The sequence below is a fragment of the Schistocerca serialis genome, chromosome 9, assembly GCF_023864345.2.
Source record: "Schistocerca serialis cubense isolate TAMUIC-IGC-003099 chromosome 9, iqSchSeri2.2, whole genome shotgun sequence".
NCBI classification, from domain to species: Eukaryota; Metazoa; Arthropoda; class Insecta; order Orthoptera; family Acrididae; genus Schistocerca; species Schistocerca serialis.
In genome coordinates, this window is record NC_064646.1 from 341,298,655 (window position 1) to 341,319,887 (window position 21,233).

The window sequence follows — 21,233 nt, forward strand, 5'->3', positions numbered from 1 at the left end:
CTTGCTTCAAGTCTCGTGTACTTCACATGATTTAAAAATTGTACCACTAAATAGAGGTATTGAGCTAATAAGAATGCCTTTAGGATGCATAAAACAGTAAAAATGAGGAAATAACTTTTATTTTATGTAGCAGTCCATTGTACATTTGTATAGCATTTTTTGTAGCGGAAGTAGTAAAGTTTGATATCTGTACTGACTGGACTTGAAGTTTATCTTTTTGCCTGGAATCACATTCATGTATACTGAAGTTATTATTTAAACAATGGAAAATACAACATGGACTATAAAAATATAATGAAAAGGATAGTTGCTACTCACCATATAGTGGAGATGTTGAGTCCTAGAAAGGCACACCAAATGACTGTCAGAAAGTTAGCTTTCAGCCAACAAGACCTTCATAAAAAATAGACCACACACACACACAAATACAAATCACACACACCTGACTGCAGTCTCTAACAGCTGCAGCCAGACTGCGAGCAGCGGCACATTAGGGGAGAGGCAATTGGGCGGGGGTAAGGAGGAGGCTGGGGCAGGGAAGGAGAGGGATAGCATGGTGGGGGTAGGGGACAGTAAAGTGCTACTGGGAGTATGCAGGTATGAGGTGGAGAGCAGGGCACCTAGGTGCGCAGTTGGGAGGTTAGATAGAGAGCAGGGGAGAGACGGGGGATAGCGGAAAAGGAGAAGAGTAAAAAGACTGGGTGCAGTGGTGGAATGGAGGGCAGTGTGGTGCTGAAGTGGGAACGGGGAAGGGACTATATGGGTAAGGACAATGGCTAATGAAGGTTGAGGCCAGGAGGGTTACAGCAATGTAGAATATATTGCAGGCAGTGTTCTCAGTGGTGTAGTTTAGAAAAGCTGGTGTTGGTGGGAAGGATCCAGATGGTACAGGCCTTAAAGCAGTCACTGAAACGAAGAATGTCGTGCTGGGTGACATGCTCAGCAACAGGGTGGTCCAGTTGTTCTTCACAAATGAGAAATGCCCTACCCACTATCCTTCCCACCCCTCCCACAGTGGTATTCCATCACCCACCAAACACCAAACCTACAGTTGTTCTTCACAAATAAAAACAAAACAACCAACAAGTTGTCTGTCTGCATGAATGGCCACTGACAAACTGCGGCTGAGAAACAAGTGAACTACCCTGTTGCTGAGCACACTGCCCAACTCAGTGTTCTTCATTTCAGTGACTGCTTCACAACCTGTGCCATCAGGATCCTTCCCAACAACACCAGCTTTTCTGAATTGCGCAGGTGGGAACTCTCCCTGCAATATATCATACATTCCCATAACCCACCAGGCTTCAACCTTCATTACCCATTGTCCTTACCCATCTAGCCCCTTCCCTTCTCCCATGCCAGCACTGCACAGCTGTCTATTCCACTGATGCACCCTGTCTTTTTACTTCCTCCTTTTTCCGCTACCCACCTCTCTCCCCTGTCCTGCGTCTCCCAACTGCATGTAGCTGCCCTACCCTCTACCTCATCCCTGCATGCTCCCAGCAGCACTTTACTCCCGCCCCCTCCCCCCCCCCCCCCCCCCACCTTCCCTGCCATCCTTCCCCCTCCCCACCCCAAATTCCACCTTACTCCCATCCGATTGCTTCTCCCATAGTTAGCTGATGCTCGCAGTTGGGCTCCAGCTGCCAGAGATTGTGTTCATGTGAATGTGAGTGGTGTTTGTGTGCGTTTGTGTGTGTGTGTGTGTGTGTGTGTATGTGTGTGTGTGTGTGTGTGTGTGTGTGTTTTGTCTATTTTTGACAAAGGCCTTGTTGGCTGAAAGCTAACTTTCTGACAGTCTTTCTGTCGTGGCTTTCTGTGACTTAGCATCTCTGCTATATGATGAGTAGCAACTATTCTTTTCATTATAAAGTTTTTATTTATGTCTTTTAAACTCTTTCTCACATACTTATGAATAAAAATGCACTGGAGTGGAAGGAGCCTCCAGGAGTCTGTTGTGTATGGTGCATTGCTCTTATAGCTCTTTTTTTGGTCAAGAAGTTGAGCATGTAGGGTGTAGCGTACTTTCATCTGTGTCACATTTGTTTTTTTTTGTTTTTTTATGTGTGTGTGCTATTTAAAATCATATAAGCTATAAGCTTAAAAATTTTGTTTCCAGTATGAGTACAATTTCACCAGAGTTTGCCACAGAAGTGGTGGAGGCTTCCCCCTTTAAACAAAAGTTTAAAAAAGTTGTTTTGAATGTATTTATTGTAAGGTTATTTTCTTGAAACTGGTCATTTAGTTGGTCTGTAAATTCATTTATGTTTGCCTGTAGTTGTCGTGCGGTTTTCTCTGAAAGAAAGATGCCAGTCTCACCTGCAAGCAGGATATTTGTTTGTCATTCAGTGCTTAGACCTAGGCCATTTATGTACAGATGGAAAAGAATAGGCCCAAGAATGGATTCTTGAGGACTATACTTTTTATTAATCCTGCATCTGAAAAATATGTTCCAATGCTAGCATTTAGTTCAGGCATGGCAGCCTTTGTTGAACTGCAGGCCTGTTCACATACTTACTTAAGCTTGCAGGCTACCTCATGTCATGACGTGATAGCAATGCTTCTAGCACATAAAGTCAAAACTGCAGTCTCCGTGAAGTTAATGTTTATAGGGTAATGCACCGTTATGAACGACACTCTTTTCCCAGCACACCACAGCAACAAATTATGCCTCAAAACTTGCATTTTCTATGTTTCCATTTATTAATGCTTGCTAAACATTGTTTTCTTACTTATGATGGTTTACAACAACTGTCTTAAAAACTTCTGATTCAAAATTCAGCAACACCATTAGTAATGAAATAATGTATGACACATAAACAGATAGAAGCATCTGAAGATGGGTTTCCAGATATCTTGAAATGTCATCATGGAAAACAGATGCCAAGGCCTATAAAAGCAACTAGTTGCAACTAATTCATTATAAATAATCTTAAATTTTAAGAGCTACAGTGTTCTACCAGAGGCATTCAATAAGATGCAACACATATTTTTCTGAAAGCAAGTTGGTTTCATTCAGGATTCCTGTACACCATACTATTCCCCATTCTTTTGGTTACAAAATCTTATTTTTCTACATAATCTCTGTTCAGTGCAATGGCCTTGTTGTGGCCTTATGCCATCTTACTGGGAGGGCCTGAATGCCTGCATGGTACCACTGTACTGGTTGATGCTGAAGCCAACATCTTGCTGCATCAATAACCTGCCCATCATCCATGTACTTCTTCCCGTGGTGTGTATCCTCATTGAGTCAAGCAGATAGGAGTCACAGGTTCATGATCCAGGTAATAGGGTGGATGAGGAAGAACAGTCCAACAAAGTTTTGTGAGTCCTCTCTGGTGGGCAGGGTTGTGTGAGTCTTTGCATTGTCTGGAGAAGGAGAAGTTTGTTTGCATTTTTGTGATGACAAACACATGTAAGTCAAACATTGCAGAGTCACAGCTGTGTGTGGCCAGCCAGCAGATAGGGGATTTGACAGGTTTGCATGACCTTCTTGCGATGATGACAGATGCCTCGCCTAACAACGCACCATACTTTTGTTCACTGCCAGGTCTCTGTAGACATTCTGCAAGTGCCTATGAATATCTGTGATACTTATGATGCTCATGTTTTCCACCAGAAAAAACTCTCTCTGCTTGGAACACACCTCCAATACAGACACCATTTTGAAGGCTATGTATAGCACCACCAACTATTGGAACTTTGTGAAGCTGTAGGGTTTGAAGAGGGAATATCCCACAACAAATTCCACGTTTTTTTCAACTGAAATAGGCTTAGAAAAATGGTGTTGCATTACTTATTGAATGCCCCTCATAATATGTCCACAATCAACAAAAAATATTTACTAGTGTTAATACATGAAAGAATAGATAAAAAAAGTGTCAATAATGTAGGAAATTCCAGTTGACACCCTATTAGGAGTAAGTTCATGATTTTCAGGCACAGGCAGCGCATTTGAGTGTGTGAAATTTAGATTGTTAATATCCTCAAACAATATTAGCAAGGAGTTTTTAAATATTCACCCAAAATACTTTTGATGACTCATGGCATAGGCCTGTGTTGTTTCTATAACACTAAATAAATTGAGATATTTCTTTGTTCATATTCAAAAGATTAAAAGTCAAAATTGCTTGAGCATAATATATTTCATCTGTGTTGCACATAAGCCAAACTGGAAAAATCCAAACAACACAATGGTGAATTGTCAAACAGATCATATTCACCCTCACATGCTCAGTACATATTGGCAATACTGAGAATATTTTGGCTGGCATCAGTACTGTTCATCAGTATACCAAGTCTTGACAATAGACTCTCAGATGGTTATTATATTTACGTATTGGATGTGTGTGGGACCTTCCCTCACTCTCCCTCCCAGAACTTCTTCCACCAGCCAGACTGAAACCAACTGTGGGCTGACTCCAGTCCACGGCCTGATGATTGCCTACATGTTATATAGTTTATGTGTTGTTACTACTTTCTGTTTGTGGTTAGTGAAGTATGAGGAGACTCATTTTAATGCAGAGCCTCTAATGCTATACTTTTGGGTCTTTTCCAACAGGCTTTTGTTGTGCAAGATGACAAAAGCTTTACTTAGATATAAGAAAATACCAGCAGCACTTTGTTTTTTGTCCATTGCTTCTAGAGAATTTTGTAAACAATTATTGATAGCACTAGTCATAGATTTATTTTTCCAGAAACTGTGTAGGGCATCAATGAGGATTTGTACTTTTCCAGTAATTTAATTAATCTGTAATACACAAGTCTTTCAGTGATTTGTGCAAAACCTGATAATAAAGAGATTGGTCTATAGTTTTCTAAATCTGCTTTATCACCCTTTTTATCAATAGGGATCACTGTGGCAATTTTAAGACGGTCAGGAAAGGTTCCTTTTGAAAAGGATGTGATGCTTTTATCTGCAACTAGTGTTTGCATTGTTTATGATAGTTCCTTTATGATAAACTCTGGAATATCATCAATTTTTAAGGACACTCTTTTTTAGGTTTTTGCTATGTGAATGATTTCATTTCAGGTTGTTTCATAGAGATAGATTGTGTGAAGACAAATGTAGATGATAATAATGATGTGCTAGATTTTCTTGAGGTTCATAAAATAATTTGTAAACTAAAAAAGATATGTCAAACAATTAATTAGAAAGCATATTTTAATGCGAAATGTTATTGTTATGACTGAGTACATTCACAGAGGTAACCAGTGATTCAAATGAAAAAGGAAATATAAAAGGCAGAACAGTCATGCCTATTCTTGATTGTTTCACAGGGTGATTTTCAAATAGACTGTGATCGGCTTGTTCTTGGACATGAAATAAGTGGAATTGTCTCAGGTGTTGGCAAAGAAGTTAATTGGTTGAGAATTGGTGACAAGGTCGCTGTGAATCCAAACAGGTGAGTTGAATGTATGGAGAAAAGCAAGGATTTAACAAAAATACAATTTTTTATATGAAATTATATGTATATGTGGAATTTCCACATTTTGTGGCAATAATAATCAATCGAAAGAATAAATCATAATATTAAGATTGCAAATCAGTTGTGAAATTTTGATTATGTGCTAAAGTGCAGAACAAAAAGTATCTTTGACCAGCTATTACATTGTGGCGACAATAGGTTGTATTGACCATGATTAACACCATCTTTGGACTCTTATTGCTCCGCTGAGCCTCCATGTTAGTTTTTAGTTCTGTTCTGTATCTGATGCTGTGTACACATTTATGACTAACTACGAAATATATCTCGATGTGGAATTTAATGGGGATAGTTATTGCATTCGGCCAATAACCATATCTCGTTCCCATACTGGTGACCCCAAAGTTTCTACGTCTTCTGCAGGTGTTGTAAATCAACAGGTTATATGCACAACATCATGGCTACCTCACCCAATGCTTTGCTCAGAGACTTGGACGCCCAACTAAGACAACCAGGCCACTCCAATCCATCGCCAACAGCTGGCTCTCACTAATCGACAGTGATTCGTGATGTCCAACCAAGTTAACCTCAAACTTTGTTGTTCTACAATGGTTGAGTGCTACACCGTTAATTCAAACAATGGACTCTGGTTTTGTGTCACTGGACTGTAATCATCAACATGTGAAATGTGAAGTGGCTAATTTTCAGAACTGTGTGACTACCAATCGATCATGTAATGTTCAAAGTGATCTAAATTCGCACATGTACTTTGACCCTCAACGAATTTGCACACGTACTTTGACTTTCAGTGGGTCGCAACATCAGTTACAGTCATGCCGTGTGCAATGATGCCATTTGTGCAAAACACACACGCTATCAACCTATTCTGGTTTTGCCTCACTCACAAACTAATGATGGACATTTTCATGCACCAAATTCCCCTTGCTCACCCACCAGACCTGTTGCTCAATTTTTCGACCATGTGGGCTCGAGCACATCTTATGGTGCATTTTACTGCAGCAATGCGATTTTCAGCAAGTTTCACTGGTAATTTATAGTCCGACCATACGGGATGTGTTCCTGACGTGCACAGAAAACTCACACTGGTGTCGCACGAAGTACCAACCCAAGCCCCCCCCCCCCTCCCCCTCTACCTCCCCCCACCCCACCAGACGCATTGGAGGGACCCTGATTCTGAACATTCAGCCGCTCACCTCTTCCACAGTTCTACCTGCGTCTGCCATGCCGGGCTTCTGCATCATTTCCGAGGTGGACAATTTCAAATCTGTACCTCTAACCTCTGGTCCAGTTTATGGGACCACCACACATGTTGCACAACCACTCATTCCCATGGTACTGACCATGCCAGCCGCGTCATGTTTTTGCGACATGTCAAGAACAATGCAACCCGCCATTGCTTTGGATGTCCTTGCCAAAAACACACCTACACCTATGGTGCCAGGCTGCAGTATGGCCCCTCCTACCACAGACCAGCAGGCCTTCCAAGACACACTGAAGCTGATTTTGTCCCCCCCCCCCCCTCCTCACCCCCTGGCCATGTGTGGAAGCTGTCCCCTTTATACGAGGACAACCTCATATCATGGTTTGTGCTTGTGGAGCATCTGTTCGAGTTACATCATGTCTCCAATAACAACTCTAAATTCCTGTGTCTCGTCACGCACCTCCATGATCACTCAGACTTAATTTGTGATCCACTACTCTCGCCACCACCTCCACGAAGTACGAGTTCACAAAGAAAACAATATTGGACCGACTTGCCTGCTCACCACAAGAATTAATCATCAAGATCTTGTACGGGGAGCAACTGGGGCACTGAACTCCATCACAAATCTGGCACCGCCTTAAATTACTTGTGAGTGAGCATACAATGCCGGATGTTACTCTGTGGGCGGTATGGTACGCCAAGATAACTATCGACCTACAGATTCACCTGCTACTGCACTCCTTCAAGTCAATCAGCTTTTGTCTTTGCATTGCAGACCAGCTGTATGCACTGCTACGACAACACCAACTAGCACACCACTCACCACTGGTTGGCACAACTGCTCCTGTTCACTGGCTGTCTGCAGGCACAGGCAAAGCTCTCTCCACCTCCACGCCGTCTACACCACCTGGCAGTATCGGCTCACTCTCTCCTCCATCCGAGTACTCAAGAATCACCCACCCACCATAAGTGCCATTATACATCCTAGAACAAATAAATGAGGACAAGCATCCTCCGCTGCCACAGCCGCCACCACCAGCACATCCGGCTCATCCGTATTGTTGGTACCACAAGATTTTCGGCGATGATACCAAGAAGTGTCAGTTACCTTGCCAGCACCCAAACGCTGACCACAGGATTTAGAAGATGCTGAATCCTGCGGGAACCTCACAGGGGTCCTCACACATTGCACTCCGTCCACTCATCCACCCGACCGAGCAGTCATTTATATGTGACCGACATTTCGTCACAGCTTGACTTCCTAGTCAACACAGGCGCTGACGTGTCTATCATACCCACATCGTTGGTTCCTCCCACCTTTTCACCGATGAGGTCACTTCTACAAGCTGTCAACGCATCAGTGTTACAAACCTCAGGCTCCGTCAAAGTTACAGTGCACCTATCTCCTTCTCTGTGTTTTCCATGGACTTTCTACATTGCCGACATCGATGAACCAATTCTCGGTATGGATTTTTTGTCACATTACAAACTCTCTCCAAATGTGGTTCAGGGCTCAGTGCTTCATCATCCCACTAACACTCAGATACTGTACTCCTGCACTTATGTTCCAAGTTCTGTTTCTCTTGTGACATGTGAGTTAGTACACGAGTGCTATGCCCTCACAGGTGACATTATGACCTGCGTCACTAACCTACTGTCAGAATATGACGCTGCAGCACAACTCCACGGGGAAAATGACGAGCTGAAACAACAAATAGCACACACTTACAACAAGCTTGTCGCAGCTCGTACGTCACTGGTGAAACTGCAGTCCACAGTGCCACCACCTAATTGTGTTTCTCCAGCAGACACCAGCTCGGTCACTCAGCAGGTTAGTCCAAAAACAATGTGTGTGACGATTCGCATCCAGTAGACACCGCACCCCCAACGCGCTCGCCAGATTCATTGCCATGTGTTTCAAACAGTGCTTTTAATGATAGTTGCACGTGCAATATGACCACGCCCACCAGCCAGGCAGGTGCCACATGTGTTGATAAATATTCCCCCTCTCTCACGCGCCAGGCACCTGACTCGGTGGCCATCGCTGTTCCCCGTCCGACGCCAGTGCCTCTCTTGCCCACACCAGTTACCCTAGGCAACGCTGACAAGAGACAGTTGCTGCACATCCCGACCTGCTCCACACTGTGCACGCAGCCAACCTCTCCAACCAAGTGCACACCATGCTAGAAAATAGGCATGTGACTTTCATGCTGTCTTTTTCCACTCGCACTAACGGTTATGTCTTGTTACGCCCCACTCTTCCAAAAGCTTCACATCAGGATGTTGCTCAGTTTCATGTGCAGTTCTCAGTTTCTTCTGTCACTGATGGAATGACACACAAGATAGTTACCACTGCCAGCCCTCCTATTAGGCACAAGGTTAGATGCCCTAATCCCATTAAGTTGCGCACTGCCTGGCAGCAACTTAATGAACTTTTGGAGGCAGCTATCCTGCAACCATCGGACAGCAACTGGTCTTCATGATTCACCTCATCACCAGACATGATGGTTCTTTCTGAATATGCGGTGACTACAGACACTTAAACGCTTGCACCGTCATGGACAATTACCCAGTGCCGAACATAAATGATTTCACTCATATGTTATTGGGCGCAAAAATCTTCAGTGTTATTGACTATAAATGTGCCTATCACCAGATTCCTGTAGCACTGGGAGACATTCCAAAGACAGCTATTATTACACCGCTCGGTTTGTTCCAATACAACTTCATGCCGTTTGTCCTGAAAAACACAGCACAAACATGGCAACGTTTCATCAACTCAATCTTATGACAGTTCGAGTTTTGCATTGCATATCTGGATGACATACTCATTTTCAGCAACTCAGCTGAGGAATGTGAAAATCATTTGTCCAAGGTCCTCCAGACCTGGCATTCCAATGGCGTCGAGGTCAACAAGGACAAATTCCAATTGCGCCAGTCCTCTGTCACATTTTTGGATTACACCGTCTTCACAGACGGAATACAGCCTCCCAAATCCTGTGTGTAGGCCATCACAACTCTGCCGCCTCCGGCTACTTACAAAGAACTCTGACATTTCTTGGGTATAATAAATTACTACTATTGGCATCTGCCTTCTGCCACTGCCGTGCAGGCCCAACTGACAGAATCGCTGTCAGGCAAACAGACTTCAGACCTTAAACCAGTTCGCTGGACTGAACCTATGCTGGAGGCCTTAAAGGCTCTAAAAACGTCCTTAGCTCACACCATGACACTCGCCCATCCCAACCTGTCGGCCGAGTTGTTCATCACTACGGATGCCAGTGACATCACAGAAGGAGCAGTACTACAGCAATGTATAGGCGACATGGTTTCTCCCCTTCATTTCTTCTCTAAAATACTGTCTACAGCTCAGAAGAAATATTCCACTTTTGATAGGGAACTTCTGGTGGTCTATGAAGCCGTCAAACACTTTCGTCCCGACATCGAGGGCCGTTCTTTCTTCATCCTTACTGATCACAAACCACTAGCGGACACTTTCTGCAACCCTCTTGAGAACCCACCCCCTCAGCATTTCCGCCACTTTGATTTAATCTCTTAATTCACAACAGACACTCGCTACATCAATGGTACAGAAAACATCCCCACTGATTTTTTCTTGCCTATCAATACTGTCTCACGCACCATCAACTTATCCAACTTGGCCCCTCTCCAGACCTCTGATAAGGAATCTCAAGCTCTCCTCACAGATCCTCAAACATATCTTGTATTTGACAAGTTCCCCAGAGTTTTGGACGAGGTGTGGTGTGATTCTTCTACCGGCACCCTGCGGCCATTGCTCCCGCCCACATTTTACTGGAACAGCCTGCGACGCCTTGCATAACCACGCTCACCCTGGCATCTGCACCACTGCACAGCTCATATCCTAGCATTTTGTTAGGAAAAATGTTAAACGAGACTGTCAGACCTGGGCACACAGTTGCATCTCCTGTCAATGCAACAAAATTGACTACCACGCCTCCCCTCTGCTATGCAAGTTGGACATTCCGAAAGGAAGATTTCGTCATATCCATATCGACCTTATCGGGCCACTACCACCATCAAAGGGCCACAGATATATTCTCTCCACAATTGACCATATGTCTCGCTGGGTGGAATCTGTTCCTTTACCCGACATCACTGCTGAAATCGTGGCCAAGGGTTTCATCTACTCATGGATTGCCAGGTTCGGTTGCCTGACTACCATCACCACTGACCAAGGTCGGCAGTTTGAGTCTGCCCTGTTCACCATTTTATGTAACACCTGCGGCATTAAAAAAATTCATACAACAGTCTACCACCTGCAAAGCAATGGGTTAGTTGAATGGTGGCACCGCACCCTCAAAACTGCCCTCAGGTGCCATGACTGCCTCTGGTCTGAGGTTCTTTCATGGGTGTTACTTGGTCTCCGTTTGACCTTTAAACCAGACTTACAGGAAACCATCTCTGAATTCATTTTCAGGGAGTACCCCGTCCTACCAGGGGAACTTATCCTGCCTCAAGCACCCGAGGATTTTTCCCCCTCCCCAAATTTCATTAGTCGCATGCGGACTCACTTCAAACATGCACAGCTACTCCCACCTATCAGCCATTCCCTGCCGGACCCTTACATGCCAACCGCACTCAACACTTGCTCCCACGTTATGCTCAGGCATGATTCTGTTAAACAACCCCTGCAATTAACCCTACCTCGGCCCCTTTAAAGTACTGCAGCGGGGCGAGACAACGTTCGACATTATGGTTAAAGATTGTCCTCAAACTGTTTCATTCCTGCTTTCATGGACTCCGACACTCCTTTGCCATCTCAGTCGGACCCTCCTGACAACTTTTCCACTGTGGAGCCTGAAAATACTTTGTCTCATCCCACAGCGCTGTTTTCTCCAACCCATGATTCGTCATCACCACTGCAGGTTTTACAGCCACATAGTGATCCACCCCATGTGCGGGTTTTGTCTCCCACATTCAGCCTGTGCTGCAATGTGCCACCACACCATGTAGATGACGTGTCGATCGTCACTTTCAATGACTGTGTGCTTGTGTTCCTAATAGACACCGCGGCCTCTCCCACCAACGGGCAGTTAAATGTCAGTGTAGTGCATAACCTGTCCCTCCCCCACGAGTGCGAGCCATCAGAAATTCACGCATTCGCCTCCTTGGGTGGTTCAATCTGCATTCGGGGTGGGCACGCCTGCACCATGCTGCAGGCCGTTCCACACGCCTGCTCGCGGGCCGGCTGACACATTGTCCATCCCCGCTGGTTGACTTACTACGAGATGGACCTGCTGCCAATCAATCTGCCTCCACACTCTGCCTCATCTCAGATGGAAATCCTGGTTGTATGCCTGCCGCCTCACATGACTACTACCGACGTGGATGCCCACATCACCTCCATGCAAGCCTCACAGGTGGTACTCCATACTGCGGGAGGGGTGCGTGGGAGTGGTCGGTTGGGGGTGGGGGGGGGGGGGGGGTTGTGTGGCATTGATATGTCATATCAACCATGATTAACACCATCTTTGGACTCTTCTTGCTTGCTGAGCCTCCATGTTAGTTTTTAGTTCTGTTATGTATCTCAAGCTGTGTACATGCGTTTATGACTAACTATGAAATATATCTCGACATGGAATTTAATGGGGATAGTTATTGCATTCTACCGATAACCATATCTCATTCCCATAACATTTTTAACTGAAGTAGCTGATGCGAAGCATGTCTAAGCTCTCATCCACAAACTTCTCCAGAAAGTCAAAGTAGTGGTTCAGCAGACTGACTTATGAGAACATAGTTTTTCATGGTGAAATTCTTGGATAAATGCTTCACAGGTTTCATGAAGCTTTCAATGACTTTGTCTGCCATAATTGTCAGGAATTATCTGTAGGCTGTGGTTTATCTGGAATGTTGATTTGTAACTTAGAGATGAAAAAATCATGGACCTCCAGGAATGTGCCAGAGATTATGATGGAGAAACATTGAAAAGGAATTAAGCTTGAAATCTCCATGAGAAACCAAGTTGAAAATTTCAGCATTAGCAGTGCAAGTAGCGTTGTCTCACTTTCTGCTTACTTTTGTTTTTGTTACTTGAATTGTTGATTTTGTCCAGCAAGTACTGGTGCATTGTTTTCTATTGCTTTGTTTAGAATTTTACTCCAGGTTCTGAAGAACTTCAGTTACATAGGGTTATTTGAAAATTTGAAATCATTGTGTAACTCCAATTTTCCTTAACAGGATATTTTAATGTCAACAATAAGCCATGGTTTCTCAACCAGTTCTTTGGAGTCAACTCTGTACATTATTTTTTAAATGTGTGTTCAAAAAGTGGTCCAATTTCATTACTAAATATGTTAAATTTAATATTGCCTTAGGCTCCAGATAAATAGGCCCCAATTAATTTTCTGAAGACAGTGTTTAAACTTCTAAACTGTACCATTATTTATGGTCTACTTGTTCTTCAGCAGCATTCTATCATGCTCTGAGATGCACTGTGCATAGAAACAGTCTCCATCAAGCCATCATGGTCAGATAGTCTATTTATAAGTTGCATGACTGCAGTGTTGTTAATTTCATCATTTTCTACAAATATGTTAATGACTAATGTACTGGAGCGACCAATGATTCTGATCAAGAAGTTAACCACTGGTGCTAGATTAAAGGAAAACATAAGGTCTTTATGACAAGAGTCTGTTTGCATTGAGATCACAAGTTAGTTTGTATTCTTTGTGTTTACTGTTAGTTGCTGTCTGATAAACTGCTTAAAATTGCCAGAAGGATCTGTGCAGGTGGATACAGTTATTAGACAGTAAGTAAGTTAGTTAGTTACATGTTCCATAGATCATCTGAATGATTATTTTATCAAAGTAATGTGGAATACGTCTATTTACAGGATAGTTATATATGTTTAGTGTTAACATTAAAGAACACATTATTATTTCTGGTCCTATTCAAGCAACATGGGCAGGTGTCTTCAGTTTAAATGTCATTCACCTCAAAGTATTCCTGAATGTTTAGTGCTTTAAAAAGGCACTTGGTTTTTACAAAAATTCTTGTTCTTCCTCCACCATATTATTTCTACAGAACAAAGTTGGTAAGGTATAGTTATCAATCTGGAGAGAGCTGGTGGGGGTAGTCATATGATGGCCTGAGAAGCACTTGCGTCTTATATACCTTGTTAATCCTCTAAGAAAATGGGAATTTCATTAATTGTACTTAAAAGTTTTGGTGGAAACTTGTTACTGCCTTGTCATTTGATGTATGTGAGCACTTAATTGCCTAAAACAACCTGAGAGGAATAAATCAAAATACTCAGTATTATCTGTTTTTCTTGGGTAACTTTGCACATCCAGATTACCTTTCAAGGGGAATGGGATTTGAGTATAGGTTTTTTTCCCCACAATTGCTGCAGTTACAAGAGCACCTAATGCATTTTTACCTGCTTCATTAGATGCAGGCCTAAGTTAGTAAACAACTTTCTAGAGCATGCAAATATTTGTCATTTGATAGTTCTTTTGAGCAAAAGCCTCCTTCACCCATGACTGTGGGATGAAGTCTGGTCTTTCTTGGATAATTTCAAACAAATGCCTTGAAGTATTGAAGCGTTAAAATTTTATCTGGACCATTTGTATATCATAGTAACTTTCCTTGCAGGCTATGTTGCCAGTGCCCCGTATCAGGAAATCGTAACCATTTGTAATCTTACCCTCCCACACATCACTATTAAATTTTTCTTTGTGTCTTCATTAGTTTCAAAAGCTTCAAGAGGCATAAGATAGACAAAGGAAAAACTTTTTACTTCTCTTCATTATCTCTTGTTGTTGACTCCAAGCCTTGCATCTAGGGGTACACTCTTGCGGCTGAAATTTTGACTTTTTGGGTTCCTGAGGACTACATAACTGATCAAGTGCTATCTGTTGCTATGATTTTCTTTTTATTTTATCTCACTCTTCTGTATCACACTGACTTTGCAATTTTCATTTTCATAAAACCATCAAATACATTGTTGTTGACAAGATTAGCAAAATACATGCATTTCCATCATAGGCATGCCAACTACTACTTACATTCTGCAGTACTCACTATGCCAAAGAGTTTACAAAGTGAAAGAGTTTACATACTTTCTTGACAAAAGAAGAATTATCACCAACTTATAACATTATTATATAAATGAATCCAGAAATAAATTTAATAATTAACGTTAGATTTTTCAATTAATAATATGAATTTTAAGTATGCCAGAAATTTCATAATTTAAAATAATTTTAAAGAAGAGCAATTTTAACAGGTTACCCGATAAGTATTCAGCAGGTACTGATGAAATACCAGATATTATCATCAAAGCAAGTGTAAGATCTATTGTAGAACCATTAACGGATATTTTCAATTCATCGTTCGTGAGTGGTATATTCCCGAAAAATCTGAAAATGGCAAAAGTGACGCCACAGTACAAGAAAGGGGACAAACATGAAGCTGCAAACTATAGACCTGTATCAGTATTGTCAGGCTTTCGTAAAATTCTTAGAAATTTCTTAGAAGGCTGACAGTCTTTCTAAATAAAGAAAACATAATAAGTGATGCACAACACAGATTCAGAACTGGCAGATCAACACAGTCAGCTATTTATACCTTCTTAAATGAAATTCTAACTGCAGTAGATAATAAGCAACATGTGTCTGGCATATTTCTTGACCTTAGTAAAGCCTTCGATGTAATTGATCATAATACTCTGTTGCAGAAGCTAGGTAATTTTGGAATACGAGGCCTGCCAAACAAGTGGATACATTTCTACCTTCATGACCGTCAACAGATCATATGGAGTTCCTCCAGGGTCAGTCCTTGGGCCAATTCTTTTCATTCTTTATGTTAATGATTTGTCAGAAAAAGTAACTAAAGGGACAACAGTACTTTTTGCAGATGACACAAATATCCTAATCAAATCACATGATGAGGAAAGCCTACAAAAAACAGCTAGAGGTATAATACAAAATTTGACACAATGGTTCAGAACAAACAAGATAATAATAAATAATGAAAAAACAGTGACAGTCAATTTCCACAATTCACAGAAACTACATCCTGCAAGACCAATTTTTAAAATTGATGGAAAAACTGTCTCATCTGCGAGCGACACAAAATTTTTAGGTATACATATTCAGCAAAACCTAAAATGGGAGACACATCTTAACCATGTAAATAAAAAGCTAAACACACTTACTTACACAGTAAGAATCCTCGCACAAAATACAAGCCGTGCGTCTGTGATCACAATGTACCATGGCAGTATTCAGTCACTGCTGATCTACAGCGTTATCTTTTGGGTGAACTCTGTAGGTACAAACAAAACATTTAGGCTACAGAAAAAGATTGTTAGAATAATAAGCCATGCTAAGTACAGAGACTCCTGTAGACCAATATTTAAAAATCTCAGTATACTGCCTCTTCCTTGCTTATATATATATGAAATATTAAATTTCACAAAAGGAAGTATTTTAAAAGATGGAAATATCTTCAAGCATCACTGTGATTACCACCCTCATGATACTAGGCAGAAGCATTATTTGCATGTCAATACAGTAAGTAAAACCATTTGTAAGAGAGGAGAGTATCATACTGGCATAATGCTGTACAATCACATGCCATCCTATTTGAAACAGATGCAAAATTTACAAAAGTTTAAAGTGAAACTTAAAGAATACTTGGTTGACCACTGCTTCTATTCTGTTTCCGAGTTTTTAGAGTACGAGAAAAGTGTAGTCTAATTTCTCCAATATTCTTAATAAGTCTATCATTTTATTTTATTATATTAAATTTGTCATCAATATTCAACATGTATTGAATAATTTTTAATTATTTATCCTTTCAAAATAACAATGTGTATGATGTTGTATATACTGTATCAACCTGACTTGTCCTACATCGTTTGTGCAAAATATGTACCTAAACCCGATTTACAGGACCAATGAAGAAATACAAATACAAAAATACAAATACATACATAGTGCTATCAAATTAATTCCTTTTTACACATTTTAGCCTGAGATATAATACATTGTATACAAAATCATATAAAGTCTTTTAGAGATAATGTTCACCTATACAAGAACTGATAGTATAAATGGTATCAGTTATTTCTATAAAAATGGTAATGTTAGAAAAGGGTTCCCCATTACAATATCCTCCTCACAAAATTTGAAAACAGTGTTTACAATATTTTGTGTCAGACTACAAGGTTTTGCCAAATGGTGTACAAAATGATGCTCAGGATAGCAGATGGATGTATAGGAGTATCTGATACATAACATATTACAGAAAACATGAAAAAATATCTACTATACAAGTCATAATCTAAACAAATATCAGGATATGGAACTCAGATTTTCAGATCTGTGGAAAATACTGTCACAGGACAAATAATACAAAGTCAAAACTACAACATTAGACCACTAATCTATAGAAATAATTACAGAGACAATGTAAATTACTAGAATCATAAATTGTACGTTAACATGCATACAATATTCAAAAGAGAAGAGAAAAATTTCAGAGCCTAAGTGAACGACGAGTGAGCTGATTCGAAAAACTCACGACGGGTACAGATGAGCAAAAATATTCTCATCCATGAGTAAGCATATAGTACAAAATCAATCAGCCACATAAACCAGAGTAGTTGAGGATAAGTTGACTCATTAGGGCCTAAGTTTACGATGTGGGGATAGACCCACGAATCCAAACCACAGCGGGTACAAACCAGCAAAAAGTTTCGACATAACAAAATGAATAAAGTTCATAATCATATCAATAAGTCCAATTAATACATTCTCCTTGAGTACACACAGTCACAGGGGTACTCAAAACAGAGCTAAGCATGAGTCTGTCCATAACTCAAGAACTAATCAGATACAATATCGCAATACTCAGTATACATTCAAGTAACAGTCTGTCAACATATCATAAATATTGTTCAAGGCAATCATCAGATCCATGAACTAAATCTTACAGCAACCTTTCTTCTAATCTCCTTTTTAGTGCACCAATCAATGTCATTTTGTCAAATGGTTTGTCAAGATATGTTAATTTCTTAAGTTGGTTCTTACAAAACTCTTTCTGTGTACTGTCCCTATTCCTATAATTTGGACCATTCAGAAATTCACTTTTAATTCACCCTTGTTCAACTTCTGGCCAAAATTTATTTAAAAAACTTTTTTTGAAACTTTGGTAATTCCCACAGGTTTAAATTTAGAGTTACCCAAGCCAGAGCTTCACTTTCAAGACATCTTTTAACAAACTTAATTTTTTGATCATCACTCATGTCCGACACAAAACTATCTTTACAGTGGTGTAGAAAATCCACTGGATGTAAATTGTCTGATGGAAAACTTTTTATTGGAATGTTGGACCATGCAGTATCATTATTTGAATACAGATTGTTGTGAATGCAATTTTCTTGAACAACTGATTTTTTTTTTTTTTTAATCTAAAACATTTACATTAGTTTCATAATGTTTTCAACGTTTAAAATTTTTTGACCTAAACTATTAAAGTTCTGTTCCATTTTTTCCTCTATGGCCTTCTGTTGAACTCTGACATCATCAACATTCTTTGTTTGTTGTGCAGGTTGGGCCATGAACTCATTTTCCAAAACAATAAATTTATTTTATAATGCATCGACTTTTCATTCACACTTTTTAATCCATCTGACAACCCATTTTTTTTAGCTCTGAAACCTGATTACTAAGTTGGTCTGTTTGGTGTTGTTTCCATTAACTGATCAGTAACTGCACTCAATTTTGCCAAAATCAACTGAATAACTTCAGTTTTAACTATTTCTTTTCTGACCACACTTTCACCTAAAGTTCTCACTTCATCAGCACTACCTTCATCTCTGTTCATCTTCCCAGCAATCACACAAGTCCACCAAAAACATTAATTTCACAAATAGTCTGTACTTATCTTTTTTCTTATTGATGCCCCTCGTCATAGTTGAAAAGTCCTCTTTCAATTCATCCAGTCCGTCACTATCGATATTATCTTGTCACTGTTGGTCCAGCTTTGTTGGGCAGTTCTTGGGTCTTCTTTCATTGAGCGATTGAAGTTCATTTACATAAAAAAATGCAAATACACAAATCTAAAATCCATTGTTCTTCTGCAACAGACAAAATTTCGTTATCAGTCAACAGATTCCGGCTGATGACCACACTTATAATCTTACCCACCCACACATCACTATTAAACTTTTCTTAGTGTTTTCATTAGTTTCAAAAGCTTCAAGAGGCATAAGATATACAAAAGAAAAACTTTTTACTTATCTTCATGATCTCTTGTTGTTGGCTCCAAGTCTTGTATCTAGGAGTACATTCTTGCAGCTGAAATTTTGACTTTTTGTGTTCCCGAGGACTAAATAACTGATGAAGTACTGTCTCCTGGTATGATTTTCTTTTTATTTCATCCCATTCTTCTATACCACACTGACCCACAGTTTTCATTTTCATAAAACCATCAATTACATTGTTGTTGACAAGATTAGCAAAATACATGCGTTTCCATCAGAGGCATGCCCTCTACTGCTGACATTCTGCCGTATTCACTATATTCCAAAGTGTTTACAGAGTGAAAGAGTTTAAATAATTTCTTAACAGAATGAGAATCATCACCAAGTTATAACATTATTTATAAATGAATCCAGAAATAAATTTAATAATTAGTGTTAATTGTGCAATTAATAACATGAATTTTAAGTATGCCAAAAATTTCGTACTTTAAAATAAGGGTAATTTTAACTGTACATACATATTACTACCAAATTAATTTCTTTTTATACATTTTAGCCTGAAATCATATGAATTCTTTTAGTTAAACAGCTGAGATAATGCTCACCTATACAAGAATTGATAGTATAAATGGTATCAGTTATTTCTATATAAAAGAAATGGTAATGTTAGAAAAGGGTGTCCCATTACAAATTCTTTACATTTTCAGGATCACAATTTAGTACTACATTATGAAATTTTGGGTCAGTTTACACCATTTCACTAACCTCAACAACATCTCATATTTCTTTTTACAATTTTAGCCATACCTCTCCAATGACTGTTAGCAAAAAATTATCCACATCTTTTGGCTGTTTTGCTTACAGTAGAATGGTTTAGGCTTTGACACATAACATTAATCTCTCTTTTGACAACTTCCACTTTTTATCATTGAAACATAGGCCGTGGACAAATTAATTTTTTTGTAATTTTCACATTTAGTACTGGAACAGTAGGTTTAGCCACATTAATACCTGAATTAACTTTTGAGTACGATAATTCATGATCCATTTACTGTAAATAGTATTCTTGTGTCAACAGCTTTACCTTTATTCCTTAGTTTTTTCTATTCTGGAAATTTGTTGACTCTATTTTACAACAGTTCACACGCATTTTGAGTCAAGTAAATTTTATAATTTCTTTATTTGTCCAACAAAAATAAGTTTTTTTCTTTTTTATTATTAATCTAAGAGTATGATCTTTTGTTTCTCCATTCCTCATAGATTTCACTGTAATAGAGAAAACTGCATGTTATGTAAGCGTAGACATATAAAATTAGGAACACGAAATATGGCTATAGTACCATTCAGTCTTCTATGATTTGAAAATGTGACCAACAAATTGAGAAATGTATGCTATCTGACAAATGTATCCAGACATCTATTAGTGGACATTAAGTTCCATCTACATCTATACTCTGCAAACCAAAGTGATGTGGACAACAGAGGGTACATACCATTGTACCAGTTATTAAGGTTTCTTCCAGTTCCATTCACCTAAGGAGCATAGGAGGAATGATTCCTTGAATGTCTCTGTGCATGCAGTAATTATTATTCTAAACTTATCCTCACAATTCCTGTTAGGGCGATATATAGGGGATTGCAATATATTCCCAGAGTCATCATTTCAAGCCAGTTCTTGAAACTTTGTTAATAGACTTTCTGAGGATCATTTATGTCTGTTGTCAAGAATCTTCCATTCCAGTTCCTTCAGTATCACTGTAAAACTCACCTATGGATCAAATAAACCTCTGACCATTCATGCTGCCCTTCTCTTTATATGTTCAATATCCTCTGTTAGTTCTATTGGTATGGGTTCCAAACACTTGAGCAGTGTTCTAGAACTGGCTGCACAAGTGGTTTGTAAGCAATCTCCTTTGTAGACTATTTCCTTTCCTCAGTATTATACCAACAAACCAAAGTCTTCCATCTGCTTTGCCCACAACTGAGCCTATGTGATCATTCCATTTCATTTCCCTACGAGATGTTGTACCCCGGTATTTGTATGAGCTGTCTGATTCCATCAATGACTCATTGATACTATAATCATTGGATACTACATTTTTTTTGTTTTGTGAAGTGCACAGTTTAACATTTCTGAAAATTTCAAGCAAGTTGGTAATTTTGCACCACTTTTAAATATTATCAAAATCTGACTGAATATTTATGCAACTTTTTTCAGTTAGTACTTCATCATATTAATATTTTCTGCAAGGTCACTGACCTACAACATAAACAGCAAGGGCCCAAATACTTTTCCCTGAGGCACAACTAAAGTTACCCCTGCATC

The 21,233-nt window shown here is 39.8% G+C and overlaps 1 protein-coding gene across 5 annotated transcripts in view; it reads left to right on the forward strand.

The window, feature by feature from the left end:
* LOC126419072 (D-altritol 5-dehydrogenase-like) overlaps nt 1-21,233 on the forward strand; it is a 174,068-nt gene that overhangs the window by 53,715 nt on the left and 99,120 nt on the right. For all 5 annotated transcript variants that reach the window (XM_050086154.1, XM_050086155.1, XM_050086157.1 and 2 more), the window contains exon 3: nt 5,281-5,405. In XM_050086154.1, coding sequence (XP_049942111.1) covers nt 5,281-5,405 — 125 coding nt within the window. The remainder of the gene's footprint in view (nt 1-5,280; nt 5,406-21,233) is intronic.